A 16,201-nucleotide genomic window follows, 5' to 3' on the forward strand; every position below is an offset into this window, starting at 1 on the left:
ATTCAGCCACAATTTCCTAAATGTATTTTTTTTTTTTTTCTCTTGAGGAAAAATCTGTGCTGGAGGAAATTGATGTGATAGTGGCTAGCCTGCTGGACATCCTGCTGAGAACCATCTTGGAGATCACCAGTCGGCCTCAGGCATCTGGCTCCACAATGCGGCTCCAGTTCCAGGACGTCACTGTAAGATCATAAAGCACATGGAACACATCGTAGTTGTGCTTGTTAAAGCTACAGTCACTTTGAGGGAGGTTGGCCATGAGAGTGTAGGAAATCTGGCCTGGGAGAGAGTGACCTGTGTGCATTTTAAATATGTATGAGATTATGTTTGTTTTTACCAGGGAACTAGGATGTGAGGCATGCTTGGTAAAAAAGATCTTGGATTAAGGGTTTTTAATTTCAGAAAGCCAATGATGTGAGTTCTTATGTTGCCTAATTTAACTTCATTCACCATTCTATATCCCCAATCAATTTGATATATATATTTTTTAAACTCATCCATTGAATTGCTTGAGGAAATGAGAATAGTGAAATAAAACAAATGTGAGCCAGGGGACCAGACTGCAAATTCTGGCTTTTTCATGACAATCGGTTAAGATCTTTAATTTTCTCAGCCTCAGTTTCCTCACCTATAAAATGAGAAGTTATAGCTTGGTAATTTTTAGTATGCCTTCAAGCGCCACTATTTTATGAGCCTAATATAACATGATTCATATAAAATATTAAGTATTATCTGGTAGTGTATATATTTCTATTTAAAACTCCTATTCAGCTGACCAAAACTGGTGGGTTTTTTTGTTTTGTTTTGTTTTGTTTTTGGTCCATTTAAAACTGTTTTTTTAAGCAAATGATATTATTTGCAGATATGATAGCAGATGTTATAGTTTTCGTGTACATATTTCTTACAAAATGTCAACACTTTGCCATCATTTTTACAAATTGTGTGTTACAGAACCCCTGTCTAAGAATGTTTGCCTGGCCCTTGATGAAAATAACTTTTTATTTTACTTCAAACAGTGAAAGGCCCATGTTGGCTCTTGTGTCATGATTGGCTATTTCAGGATGGCCATATTGTGTCAAATTTTATTTTATCTGCTTCCAGAACAAAGATATGCCAGAGGTTCGAGAACTGTTTTGAGTTTGGGAAGTTAAACTCCTTCTTTTTACAAAATAAGGTTAAATGTGGTATGAAAAAACTTCCTAATGGATCTACTACCTCCTTTCAAGAAAAGAAAAACAAGCAATTGATTTGGTCTGATGGAATTAATTTGGTCTGATGAAAATTCCATTGGTCTGATGGAATTTTGTCTGTAAAATGGTACCTACCTCATAGGGTTTGCTTCATCTTACCATAGTATGGATATCTTAATTTTGTTATAAGTATTCTATGAGAAAATTCATGTAAATTAGCACACTACTTGGTCCCTAGTAAATGACCAAAGATGTTATTTTTCTTGTCACTAATGCCACTGGAGTTCATTATGGGTTTGAGGTTTGAGGTTTTGTATTTGTTTATTTTGGTTTTTTTTTTTTAATTTTTTAATTAAACTTTTTATATTGTGATAATTATAAGGTAGCATGCAATTGTAAGAAATAATACAGATATATCTCTTTACTCAGTTTTATACGTTGTAACATCTTGCAGAGCTATGGAATAATATCCCAACCAGGGTATTGACATTAATACAATCAAGATACAGAATATTTCCATCACCCCAAGGATCCCTTATGTTGCTCTTTTATAATAACCCACACTCCCTCCTATCTGCACCCACTCCTTAACCCCTGACAACCACCAATCTGTTCACTTTTTCTGTAATGTTGTCATTTTCAAGAACATTATATAAATGGAATCATACCTTATGTAACATTTGGGAGATTGGCTTTTTTTGGTCAACCTAATTCTTGGAAATTCACCCAGGTTACTGTGTCTATCAGTAGTCTGTAACTTTGTATTGCTGAGCAGCATTAGATGCTATACATGTGCCACAGCGTGTTTAATCATTCACCCATTGGAGGTTATTTGGGAAGCCCAGTTTTGGGTTATAATGAATAAAGGTAGTATGAACATTCATGGACACATTTTTGTGTGCACATAACTTTTCATTTCTCTGAGATAAATGCCCAGGAGTATAACTGCTGGATTGTATGGTAGGTGCATTATTTAGTTTCTTAAGAAAACTACTCAACTTTTCCAGGCTAGCTGCTCTGTTTTACATTCCCAGTAATCCAGTACCTCCACATCCTCACAGCATTTGGTGTTTTTACTTTTGTTTAATAGCCACTCTGAAAGATATGTAGTAATTTTTTTATTGTGGTTTTAATTTGCATTTCCCTGATGAATAATGGTGCTGAACATCTTTTCACTTGTTTATTTGCCATCTGTACATGCTCTTCATGTTTTTGCCCATTTTCTCATTGGATTGTTTGTTTTTTTTGCTGTTGAGTTTGAGAGTTCTTTATATATTCTAGTCATTTCTTGGATATGTGGTTTGCAAATATTTTCTCCCACTCTGTGTCTTGTGTTTTCATCCTCATATTTGCGTCTTGCAAAAGAAATTTTTAAGTTTTGGTAAAGTTCAGTTAACCAATTTTTCCTTTTATGGATTATGCTTTTGGTGTCAAGTCTAAGAACTCTTTGCCTAGCAGTTCTTTGGCCCTATTTCCTGAAGATTATTTCCTACTTTTTTTCCTAAAAGTATTAATAGTTTTACATTTTGCGTTTAAGTCTGTGAACTATTTTCAGTTAATTTTTGTATAGGATGTGAGATTTAGGCCATGATTCATTTTTTGCCTGTGGATGTCCAGCTGCTCCAGCATCTTTTGTTGAATTGCATTGGCACCTTTGTCAAAAATCATTTGGGTTATGGGGGCATGTCAGGATTCTCTCCACGGTGCCAGTCTCCATCCAGTCCTCCGATGGAAACCCCTTGTTGGTTGTTTCCCCACTTCCAGTGCCCACAACACCTGATGGCATCCACAGGCTCCCAGCCTTGATTTGAGGAGATGTCGGGGAGGGGCTGTGAGTCTGAGGAGCCACAGGCAGGCAGCCTCCTCTTCTTGAACTCTGACCCGCAGTGTCTTGTGTCTTGTGTTTTCGTCCTCATATTTGAGTCTGAGGATGAGGCATGGCCCTAGTGGGGGCTCTACCTCAAGTTCACCTGCCTTCGCCTCTGCAAGTGAGGAGATTCGGCTTCAGAGCTGCATTGCTGCCATGTGGCAGGAGGATCCTGCGTCAGTACTCACACTCACTCCATCTGTGTTGAAGAGTTTGCAACATTGAAAGGGGGTATTTTAATTTAAAGTAGTGGGTTGGAAAATACAAGGCATTCAGACTGAGATGGTGTGATACTGAAACCTCCATCAACTTTTACAAAGATTATTTGCAATCTTCTGTTCTAATTTTCAAGGTGTATCCAGAAATAATCTTTCATGGGTGGCTTATGAAATCAGAAGAGGTGTGATTTTTGCTGGAATATGTTAAAACATGTTGGAGGGACGGGGCAAGACAGCAGCATAGGGAGGGGTGGAATTTAGTTAGTCCCCTGGAATAGATAATGAACAACTAGGAACAACTACTAAATAATTTGGAATAACTGCTGGGGACGACCATGACTGTCCACACATTGTACACCAAACTGGGTTGGGAGGAATGCCTGAGATCGCAGCATAGAATCTGTAAGTAAAAACTGCGCAACTGTGCTGGGAGCCCCTTGCCCCATGGCAGGCTTTGCTGCAAAACCTCCCTGTGATAGAAAACAGCACTCTCCAAGCAAGCAAATGCAGCTCAGCTAAGCTCCAACTGGGGTTTTCATTAACAAATGTGGGCTGCTGAATACAAGCTACAAACCCCCAACTAATAGACAGAGGCTTTCAGTGATGACTGACCTTAAAGAACCAGAAGACTCATCTGTCCTGCGAAGGGGAGAAGACCAGGTGTTGCCTCTGGCTGACGAGTGAAACTGGGGGCCATGTACTGGCTCTAAAAGGGAGTTTCCATCCCTTTTTCTCTCTCTCAACCTGAGGGGCTCAGAGGAGAGAGCTGCAGCCATTTTCAGTTCACAGCGCTCTGACTCAGACAGGGGTGGTGATAACAGAGTCAGAGAGACAGTTAAATGCAGATGATAACTCCCTAGGGGGTGTACCTTCCCTAAGAGGAAGGAGGTAGGGCCCAGCTTTCCCTTCAGAACCAGACCCCAGAGCCTGGGGGGAAACAGCCAAAACACAAACTGAAGGGGCCACATCTCCTTACACCATTTGGGAGCAACAGGCTGAGAGGCCCCACCTGCTGGGCAGGTTAGGAAAAGCACAGCGAGTGGAGACCTCACAGGAAAGTCTGTCATTCCTCTAAGATACACCCTGAATATAACCCCATTCTGAGACCTGAACCCATTCTGGTCTGGGAAAATCTGACTGGGGTAACCAAGGAAACCAAATTCCTAGACAACAGAAAACTACAATCTATACTAGGGAAAACAAAGATATGGCCTAAAGGAACAAATTTATACCTCAATCAAGAGATAGTTGAGATATTGTTTCACTTTAATGAAACAACCTATTAAAGATTTTCAAAGAAATATGATAGATCAAATCAGAAACCAAATCAATGAGTTCAGGGAAGATACAACAAAAGAGATGAAGGATATAAAGAAAACACTGGGCGTACATAAAGTAGAAATTGCAAGTTTGAAAAAACAACTGGACAAATCTATGGAAATGAAAGGCACAACACAGATAAAAAACACTATGGAGACATACAAGAGCAGATCTCAAGAGGCAGAAGAAATCATGTAGCAACTAGGGAACAAGACACCTGAAACCCTATACACAAAAGAACAGATAGGGAAAAGGGGCAGAAGCAATAATGGAAGAAATAATCAATGAAAATTTCCCATCTCTTATGAAAGATATAAAATTATAGATCCAAGAAGCACAGCATACCCCGAACAGAACAGATATGAATAGTCCCATGCCAAGATTATCAAACATCAAAGATGAAGAGAGAATCCTGAAAGCAGCAAGAGAAAAGCGATCCATCACATACAAAGGAAGCTTGATGAGATTGTGTGTGAATTTCTCGGTAGAAACCATGGAGGCAGGAAAGAAGTGATGTGATATATTTAAGATACTGAAAGAGAAAAACTGCCAACCAAGAATCCTATATCTGGCAAAACTATCCTTCAGATATGAGGGATAGTTTAAAATATTCTCAGAAAAACAGACAATGAGAGAGTTTGTGAACAAGATACCTATGCTACCTATGCTACAGGAAATACTAAAGGGAGCACTACAGGCAGATAGGAAAAGACAGGAGTGAGAGGTTTGGAAAACAATTTTGGTGATGGTAGCAGCAATGTAAGTACACTGAACAAAGATGACTGTGAGTATGGTTGAAAGAGGAATGTTAGGAGCATGTGGGACACCAGAAGGAAAGAGGAAATATAAAGACTGGGACGGTATAACTCAGTGAAACCTAGAGTGCTTAACAATTGTATAAAATGTATGAATACGTTTTACATGAGGGAGAACAAATGAATGTCACCCTTGCAAGGTGTTAAAAATAGGGTAATATTAGGGAAAACATACAATCAATGCAAACTAGAGACTATAATTAACAGAAACATTGTATTATGCTTCCTTTAAAGTAACAAACGCAATACAGCAAAGCTAAATGCCTTTAAGAGGGGGACATAAGGGAGGGGTATGGGACTCTTGGCATCGGGGATTTTGTCTGTCTCTTTTATTCTACTTTAGGTTAACTCTATCCTTTTGTTGCTTTTTAGCTGTCTTATTTCTTTCTTTTTTTTTTCTTTTGTCTCTCCACCTTCATCAACTCTTCCTCCTTCTTTGTGGAAGAAGTGGAAATGTCCATATGTAGATAGTGGTGATGGTGGTGAATACATAAATATATTACTATACAGGGAACTATCAATTGTTTACTTAGGATAGAAAGTATGGTGGGTGAACAAAACCGTCTTTAAAAAAAACGGATTGATGAAGGAACCTTGAGGGCTCTATATTGAGTGAAAATATATTAAGGACAAATATTGCATGGTCTCACTGATATGAACTAATTATAATATGTAAACTCATAGACATGAAATATAAGGTACCAGGATATAGAACAAGGTTAAAGAATGGGGAGCGGTTGCTTATTATGAGCACAGTGTTCAACTAGGTTGAACTTAAGTGTTTGGAAAAGGACAGGGGTGATGGTAGCAGGTTATTGTGAGAATAACTAACAGTGCTGAATTGTGTGTGAATGTGGTGGAGAGGGGAAGCTTAGAGTCATGGATGTCACCAAAAGGAAAGTTGGAGGTTAAAATGTGGGAATGTATAAAACAGTGAATCTTGTGAATGACAATGTCCATGATTAACTGTACAAATATTAGAAATCTTTTTCATGAACTAGAACAAATGTATAACACTATAACTAGAAGTTAATAATAAAGGGGTATATAGGGAAAATAAATATACCTATTGCAAACTATGTTCTACAGTTAGTAGTATTTTAACATTCTTTCATCAACAGTAACAAATGTACTATACCAATACTATGAGTCAATAATGGAGGGGGGGTGGTTAGGGGTATTGGAGGATTTGAGTTTTCTTTTTTGTCTTTATTTCTTTTCTGGTGTAATGAAAATATTCTAAACATTGAAAAAAAGTTAATTGTGGTGATGGATACACAGCTGTGTGATGGTACCATGGGCAATTGATTGTGCACTTTGGATCTTTGGATAATTGTATGGTATGTGAACAATCTCAATAAAATTAAATTAAAAAAAATCAGTTGGGCATATTTGTATGGAACTATTTCTGAGTTCTCTGTTCTCTTCTATTAATCTGTGTCTATCTCTCAACCAATACTACACAGTCTTAATTATTGTACTTATATAATAAGTCTTGAAATCAAGTAAATGGATTTCTCACACATTATTCTTCCTTTTCAAAATTGCATCTGCTATTCTAGTTCCTTTGTCTTTCCATATAAGTTTTAGAAAAACCTTGCCTATATCTACAAAAATTTTGCTGGGATTTTTATAGGAATTGTGTTAAACCTGTATATCAATTCAAGTCATCCAATGCATGAACATATTGAGTCTCTCTATTTATTTATATATTTTATTCCTTTATCAGCATTGTGTAGTTTTTGAAATATAAGTCCTATTCATGTTTTGTTAGATTTATACCTAAGTATTTCATTTCTTTTTGAAAATTCTAAATGGTATTGTATTTTTAATTTCTGTATCCACATGTTCATTGCTTGTATATAGATACAATTGGTTTTTTAATGTATGTCTCATCTTCTATGATTTTGCTGAACTTAAATATTAGAGTATTTTGGTAGATCCCTTGGAGTTTTCTATGTAGGCAGTCTATCTTCTGCAAATAGGGACAGTTTTATTTCTTCATTTCTGATCTGTTTGTCTTTTATTTTCATTTCTTGCTCTATTGCATTGGCTAGAACTTTCAGAGGTATGTTGAATGAGAGTGGTGAGAGCAGACATCCTTGCCTTGTTCCAGATTTTAAGGGGAAAGCATTCAGACTTTCACCATTATGTATAATGTTAGCTGTAGGTTTTTTAGGTGCTTTTTCTCAAGGTGAGCACATTCCCCTCTATTCCTATTTTTCAGAGTTGTTATCATGAATGGGTGTTGAATTTTTTCTATTGCTTTTTTTCCTCTGATTGATATGATCATGTGGGTTTTTTTCTTCTTCTTCTTCTTTAACCTATTAATGATGGATTACACTGGTTGCATTTCAAATACTGAACCAGTCTTGCATCCCTAGAAGAAACATCACTTAGTCATAGTGTATAATTCCTTTTGTATTTTGCTGAACTCTATTTGCTAATCTTTTGTTAGGATTTTTGCATCTGTATTCATAAAGGATATTGATTTGTAGTTTTCTTTCTTTGTTTTTTTCTTTTTTTTTTTTTAATTATCTTTGTCTTGTTTAGGTATCAGAGTAATACAAGCTTCATAAAATGAATTGGGAAGGGTTCCCTCCTCTTGTATTTTCTGGAAGAAATTGTATAGAATTTGGTTAATCTTCTTTAAATATTTGGTAGAATTTTCCAGTGAAAACACCTAGACACAGAGATGTATTTTGGGTGAGTTTTTAAATTCTGAATTAAATTTTCTTAATAGTTACAGGACTATTTCAATTGTCTGTTTCATGTTGAGTGAGTTGTTGGCCTTTTTATGTCTGTACCCATTGATGTTTCAGGGTTGCCAGCTCCTTCAGCTCCAAGTCTGGCATATAGGAGGCAAAAAACATACAAACAAACAAACCACAGAACCCAAGTTGTTCTTGAGTCCCAGATCCTTAGCCAGTCTGCCTTCTCTCTCCACACTTCTGAGTCTTTTTATGTTCATAATTTTATATACAATGTCCAGGGTTTTTAGTTGTACTTAGCAAAAGGAATAGGGAAAAGTATTTCTACTCCATTTTCCTAATGGTTTTGATGGTTAACATTTTAACTATTTCTTGTCAACATAGACCTTACATAATTCTGAAATTATACTGGCCCGGCAAACAAGATATTTTCAGTTCACAAAATCATAGCAAATGCTTGGCACAGTAAAAGACTGCTCAAAGCCAAAATTTAAATGGTTTTAGAAACTGCTTTGTATCGACATGCAGGGTTATTGTACACCAAATCTATATGGAATATACTTGGTCTTGAGGCCATTACAGTATAATAATCTATGCAAATTAAGAGACTTGAAGAAAGCAGTGTATCAGGTTTGTGGGTGCAGTTGGGGGTAGGGCAAGCTGAGTGATCATCCCGTGGACCAGACTTTAGGAAAATCTTACGAAGAGAAACCTTTCTCCATATTAGCTATGTGGTACTTCTTGCTGTGTGGAAAAGCCAAACTCTCACGAGGTATGTGGCACAAAATTTGCTAAGAAACATTCATAGAAATTATTTGGCATCTTTGTTTTATGCTTTAAGACATGTTTCAAGAGTACTCAGGCTAGACCTGGGTTGAATGCTACTCTGCCACTTAATTAGAGATGTGATCTCGGTCAGGTTATCTAATCTTTAAGCCTCAGCTTCTTTGTTTTTAAATCGAGAAAATAATTGCACTTATCTAAAAGATGGCATGAGGAATACATCAAATAACATATAAAAATAGTAAGTGGTCCAATATTCAGTAAAGTTTAGCCATTAATCATTGTTAGAGCAACAACAATCATATGGTCACTGTAGTAGTAATACTTGTCATTGTTATAACCTGTCATGGTGAGACATCTGATCTGCTCATTCACAGAGTAAGTTCTCTGGGCACTCAAGAGCTATCTGATTTCTTCATCATTTTGTCACAGAATAGGCTCTAGTAAGGAGTCTTTGCATGGTTCTATAGTGAGCAGCTTCTCAGTCTTTACAGGCACGTATATGACAGAGTGCCCACAATGTGTGGACACACGGGGGGTCCGAGCCGTGCCCACAGTCCAGTCGTGGTGTTTGTACCAGTGCTCTATGAGGGCCAGGCTCTGACCCTGCTCCCAGCAACCCACAGGAGGACTGGCTTCCAATGAATCATAATTCTAGATAACAATAGCTGTATTTTTACAGTTGAAAAGGATTGTACTTTTGTTCTTCTACCAACTGTTCTTTGAACTTTAAAATGGTCTCTCCAGCTGGAAAAAAAAAAAGCATCATCATTGTTATTGGTTCCTTTCAAAAATCTAATTGTACATGGTAACAGATTTTATAAAGCAGCATAAATGGCCATTTGCTTCACACTCTCAACTAATTAGACTCCCAAGTTCCCTGCAATTTATAAATGCTTTTGCTTTGCACATAATTTTGTTACGTACCTTTTTGAAAAATGCAGGTGACTCAGCTCAGCGTAGGCCTTGTCTAAGACAGATACTCTGGTGAGCTTACCTGAAGTTTTCATGCAGTATTGGTTTGTGGTTGGGGAGGGAAAGGGGTCCAGGAGAATTCTATAAGAAATATCTGGAAAAAATCATACACATGTTTAATGGAAAGTTTCTTGAAGGCTACAAGAGTCTAATACTCTTTTTATTCACATTTATTGATAGAAATTACTGTTAAACCCAGTCTATATATATAATAGATGCAAGCCACTGGAGAATATACTTTTTTTTTTTCATTTTATTGAGATATATTCACATACCATGCAGTCATACAAAACAAAACGTATATTCATTTGTTCACTGTACCACCACATAGTTGTGCATTCATCAACAAAATCAATCCCTGGCATCTTCATTACCACACACACAAAAATAACAAGAGTAAAAATTAAAGTGAAAAAGGACAATTAAAGTAAAAAAGAACACTGGGTGCTTTTTGTTTGTTTTTTCTTCCCCCATTTTTCTACTCATCCATTCATAAACTAGACAAAGGGGAGTGTGGACCATATGGCTTTCCCAATTACATTGTCACCCCTAATAAGCTACATTTTTATACAATCGTCTTCAAGATTCATGGGTTCTGGGTTGTAGTTTGATAGTTTCAGGTATTTACTGCTAGCTACTCCAATTCACTAGAACCTAAAAAGGGTTGTCTATATTGTGCGTAAGAGTGCCCACCAGAGTGACCTCTCGGCTCCTTTTGGAATCTCTCTGCCACTGAAGCTTATTTCATTTCCTTTCACATTCCCCTTTTGGTCAAGATGTTCTCCATCCCATGATGCCAGGTCTAGATTCCTCCTCAGGAGTCATATTCCACGTTGCCAGGGAGATTCACTCCCCTGGGTGTCTGATCCCACGTAGTGGGGAGGGCAGTGATTTCACCTGTCAGGTTGGCTTAGCTAGAGAGAGAGGGTCACATCTGAGCAACAAAGAGGCACTCAGGAGGAGGCTCTTAGGCACAATTATAGGGAGGCCTAGCCTCTCCTTTGCAGCAGCAGTTTTCCCAACGGAAAGTCCTGTGGTAGAGGGCTCAGCCCATCAAACCACCAGTCCCCTATGACTGTGAGCACATCAGCAACCATCAAGGTGGGGAAGCCCATTACTGGAGAATAAACTTTTAAAGGTGATTTGTATGTAAGACATTCCCACACTAAAAATAAGTGAATCTTGACCAGAGATGGTTTTTCATTTTCTCTTTTCTGCAAATTGTAAGTCTAGGGTTTTCCAAATTGACACATTCCTAAAATATCTTAAAAATGAGGAAATTACATTATGGTTAAGAAAATATATTAGTAAAATATTGGAAATCTTGACTTCATAATATAGTTATATGTGCTTGGCATTCCTAAGTAGATTAAATGAACAAATAACATTGTAGAGTAGATGTCAGGACTGATGATACATCATGAATGTGTCAAAGATTATGTATCAGGGTGGTAAGTTATTTAAAATGGGCCCATTGGATATGACAAATAAAAATAGTTAATAAGCTGGATTCAAAGAGATGTTCATTTATGTACTTTGGCTGTAATGACAATGAGAGTCTATTAGTTATTGAATAACTGTTTTCCTGTTATTACTAAAATTATTTCTAATACATAATTCTTCTAACTTGAGGTTATTTTTCTGTTCACAAGTTCGTCTGTTAAATAAATATTTTAGGAATACTAATTTGGTAGCTGTATTCAAGATAGTGTGGATAGGGTGGAGAAAACCTTTAAGATGAAAAATTAAATGGTTTTCTACCTACTAGATTTGTGATTTTTAGTGGAGATGTAATTAATAGGTTAAAAAATGCAGATATTGGTTATCGGCTGACAGATACTTATATAGTTATTTTTATTTGAAATATAACCCCCAAAATTCATAAAATCAAATCAGTCTGAGCAGTAGGAAGAAGAGGCATTGAATGCAGACTTCTAGAACCAGAAATATCTCGGTTCAAATCCTAGCTTCACTATTTTCTAGCTGTGTAACATGGGGTAAATTTCTTACCCTTCCCTATTAAACTATCTTATCTATAAAGTGAAGATAATAATGTCCACCTAACAAAGCACTGTAAGGAATGAACTTAATAAAGTAATCAATGTATACTAACTTACACATGGGATAGTCTATAAATGATAATGGTTATCATAATGTCTTATTTGTTAAAATAGTTTTATTGAGGTATAATTGGTACACAACAAGCTGCACATGTTTAAAGTAAACAATTTGATAAGCTTTGACATAGGCATACACCATAGTCAAGATAATGAACATGTCCATCACTCTGAAAAGTTTCTTTGTGCCCCTTCTATTCCCTCCCTCCCACCCTTCTATCCTGCCTAGTCCCCAGGCAATCATTGACCTACTTTCTGTTACTGTAGATAAGTTTTATCCTCTAGAATTATACAGTTGATAAGTTTTTGGGGTTTTTGTTTTTTTTTTTTTTGATCTGGCTTCTTTCACTCAATAGGTTGTTTTTCATCCATGTTGCTTGAGTTTCATCCATGTTGTTTCATTTGTCAGTAGCTCATTCCCTTTTATTATCGTATAGTATTCCATTGTATGAATATACTGTAATTTGTTTATTCATTCACCTTTTTGTGGTCATTTAGGTTGTTCCTGTTTTTAACTATTATATACCATTATCTGTTTATCTATTTTGACACCAGTAACACACTATCCTGATTACTGTAGCTTTATGATAATTCTTGAATTCAGATCGTATAAGTCCTCCAAGTTTGTTTATCCTTTTCAAAGTTGTTCTGACTGTTCTAGGTTGTTTATATTTCCATATGAATTTTTAAATCAGCTTATGAGTGTCTAACCCCATCATCACCACCAAAAAGGAGGTGGGGGGGGTGCTGATAGGATTCTGATTGGGATCGCATTGAATCTATATATCAATTTTGGGAGAATTGACATCTTAATATTGAAACTCCTATTGTGCTTGTATTGTTTTAAATACTGTTGCTCTGATTAGAAGTGGATAAATTCTTAGCTGAGCAAAACAGTTGTATTGAAAACATAAACACTAAATTACGAGTGCATTGGGATATGTAAATGATAGCAGTTTAGAAACTACAAGGTCTTCAGCTCTATGAATGCTATATATATACTTTTTTTCCCTGAAATTTTATTGAGATATAGTCATATACCATACAGTCATCAAAAGTGTACAATCAGTTGTTCACAGTATCATCATATAGTTTGGCATTCATCACCACAATCAATTTTTAAACATTTTCATTACTCCAAAAATAATAAAAAGAAGAATGGAAATAAAAATAAAAATAGAACACAGAAAACATCCCACCTCTCCATTATTCATTTACTTTTTTGTCCCCATTTTTCTACTCATCTGTTCATACACTGGATAAAGGGAATATGAGCCACAAGGTTTTCACAATCACATGGTCACACCATGTAAGCTTATATATATACTTTTTGTTCATTTTTAATTTTTAAGAATTAGACTTTTTAGGAGTAAATCACATAATGCTGAAGCACAAAAGAATGGCAATTAAACAACTTTTTAAAAGAATATTGAAATCAACAATATGCAGTGGATGGCTTTCTTTACACCCTTTACACCTTTAAGTCAGCAGACCTGAGTTAGAGGAAGCCACATGAATTCATAAATGGAGATCACCCCTAGAGATTGCCCTGTCCTGGGATCACTGCAGCTGATGAAACTCTGCAATCTTGGCTGGTCTTGGCTGGTCTCAGGTGGTATGTGGGGTTGCTCAAGCCTCTCATCACATGAGTTTTATGGACCAAAACCCATATCTTAGATATAAATAGCAACCACTGTGGGCCCAAGAATGATCACAGGTGAAACCACCCCACTGTGTCTCTCAGCAGCTGCTGTAACTTTTTGGTGTTGCTCTAGAGTAAGTCCAAATGAAGCATGCTGCAGCATGCTAACCCAGATGGCATGAAAGCAGGGACCTCATCTAAAATATAGGTTATTACTCTTCAGGAGGGACCCTGGGAGAATGAAGATGATGGGGTCATCATGTCACCAGATTCCACCAGAAACTGCTGTAGGAAGACTCTGAGGCTCTTCAGTGAAAGAGCCAGCAGTGAAATTTTACACAAAAGTGAAAATAAAACAGACATATCAGAATTCCTGTGGTCTCTCACAGAATGCAACAGAGTAGAAGGTTAAGAATAAAAGGGAGGCATTAAATTTGGGCTATGTAACTAAAAAAAAATTATGAAATAATGCTTATCCTTACTACATTGGATACTTTCTAATATTTTGCATTTCATTTTTTAAAATGCCAATTGCAGCTCACCAAATGATTTCATGACCTACTTGTAGGTTGTGACTTGTGTTTGGAAAGTACTGTTTTAGATGGCTTTTCTTTTTAAGATTTTATAGTTAACAGCAAAGATTTATTAAGTGATTATGTCAAGCATTATAAACTTTACATGCTTCATCTCATTTTATCCTCGCAACAACTCTATGAAATTAATATCCACTTTTTTTTACAAATGAGAAGACTGAGGTTTAGATGTTGCTATTATGAATAATAATAATAATAGCTAATATTCGCTAAGCCTTTCATTTTACAGGAGAAATAATGAGGAACAGAAAACTAAAGGGTCTTGGCACATTCACATAGTAACCATTTCACCTAAGTTAGATTGTAGTCCATTTTCAGTTATCCAGGATTCTTCATTAATTATGTTTTTGTTAAAGAGAGGCAGGGATCCATATACCTAACGTGGGAAGTTTCCAAATCTTCCAGTTTAAGTGGTTCATCAAGGAACAAAAATAAAATGTAATTATGTAGGAAAAAAGACAGGTTGTTCAGAAGAATCTTCTAAGACCATCTGCTGGCAATTTCTAAGTGAAAAGAGAGGAAGGGAAAGAGGAAGACAACATTGTATTTTATGATGATTTCATGTGTGCTGAGGGCCTTTTGCTCAAATTCCTATTTATTGAGGGCTTAGACTATTCTTGTGTTATGCTAGACATTTTTGTACATTATCTTTAATCACCCTGATGGGTGGGCAGTACTATCCCCATTTTATAGAAGTTAACTGAGGCTCAGGAACATTAATGGAACTGGCTTTTTTTTGTTATTCATTTTATTGAGCTATATTCATATACCATGCAGTCAAACAAAATAAAGCTTACATTCGTTTGCAGTACCATTATATAGTTGTGCATTCATCACCAAAATTAATTTTTGACATTTTCATTACCACACACAGAAAAATAATAAGAATAAAAGCGAAAAAGAACAATTAAAGTAAAAAAGAACACTGGGTGCCTTTTTTTTTTCTTCCCCATCCCCATTTTTCTACTCATCCATCCATAAACTAGACAAAGGGGAGTGTGGTCCACATGGCTTTCCCAATCACATTGTCACCGGTGCCTCATAACCTATATTTTTATACAATCATCTTCAAGATTCATGGGTTCTGGGTGGAACTGGCTTTGAACCCAAATTTGTTTAACTTCAGTGTGTAGATACTTGCACTGCAGTGATATTAAAGGACTGCAGAGCTAAAAATCCCAATAAGTGTTTTCTGGACCCATCACTCCAGTACTACCATCTTCCATCAAGCCATCTTCTGTTTGGTGTCTGCCTTGAGTACTAGGCAACATCAAAGCTCAAGCCTTTATAGCAACAGGACCCATACAGAAGTTTTGGATCCCCTACATATGTTGAAGTCAGTATAGACATTTTATATATACCCAAACTCTTATTGTTCAAAGGCACTAAATAAAGACTGAGCCATAAAATAAATGGTATGAATCTAGTACAGAATTATCTGTTTTTACACACAGGGGGACCCACACAGGTCTCATTTGCAGCTTTTTTCTTTCTCGTATTTGACACACAATTCTCTTTCTAACTCAAGTAGGTTTTCTGGTTTCTTAAATCCTTAAGAAAAGTAACAGCAAGTTAGGAAATAGAGGAACAGAATTACTTAGATCTAACCAAACTGCTATCATGGTAATACGACAAATAGCCTGGGAAGGAGGGAGGGAACAAGGAAAATGGAAAAACTATATATATCAAGACAGGAGTGTGGGTCCTTTTAAGGAGGATATATACTCTCCAGTAGACCTTGCTTTGCATATCACTGCCTCAGCACTCACTAAAATCATAGTCACTGGTTAAATTAATCACTATTCTTCCTTTTAGGAGGCAGGAATTTGTAATTCCAGCTGGTTACTATTTTTAGAGATTTAGTATTTCTGAAGAAAGCTCCAGCCACGTAGACACAGTGCCAGATGAATGAATGATCACTATTCCTCAGGGTTGCAGACAGTTGTAGGAGGAGCTTTAGAGTCAGAAAG

At 36.5% G+C, this 16,201-nt stretch overlaps 1 protein-coding gene across 4 annotated transcripts in view; it reads left to right on the forward strand.

Annotated features, from left to right (window-relative positions):
- The window catches only part of DOCK4 (dedicator of cytokinesis 4), a 460,132-nt gene that overhangs the window by 347,665 nt on the left and 96,266 nt on the right, over positions 1-16,201 (forward strand). For all 4 annotated transcript variants that reach the window (XM_037836357.1, XM_037836356.1, XM_037836355.1 and 1 more), the window contains exon 25: positions 48-182. In XM_037836357.1, coding sequence (XP_037692285.1) covers positions 48-182 — 135 coding nt within the window. The remainder of the gene's footprint in view (positions 1-47; positions 183-16,201) is intronic.

The sequence above is a fragment of the Choloepus didactylus genome, chromosome 5, assembly GCF_015220235.1.
Source record: "Choloepus didactylus isolate mChoDid1 chromosome 5, mChoDid1.pri, whole genome shotgun sequence".
Classification (NCBI taxonomy): domain Eukaryota; kingdom Metazoa; phylum Chordata; class Mammalia; order Pilosa; family Megalonychidae; genus Choloepus; species Choloepus didactylus.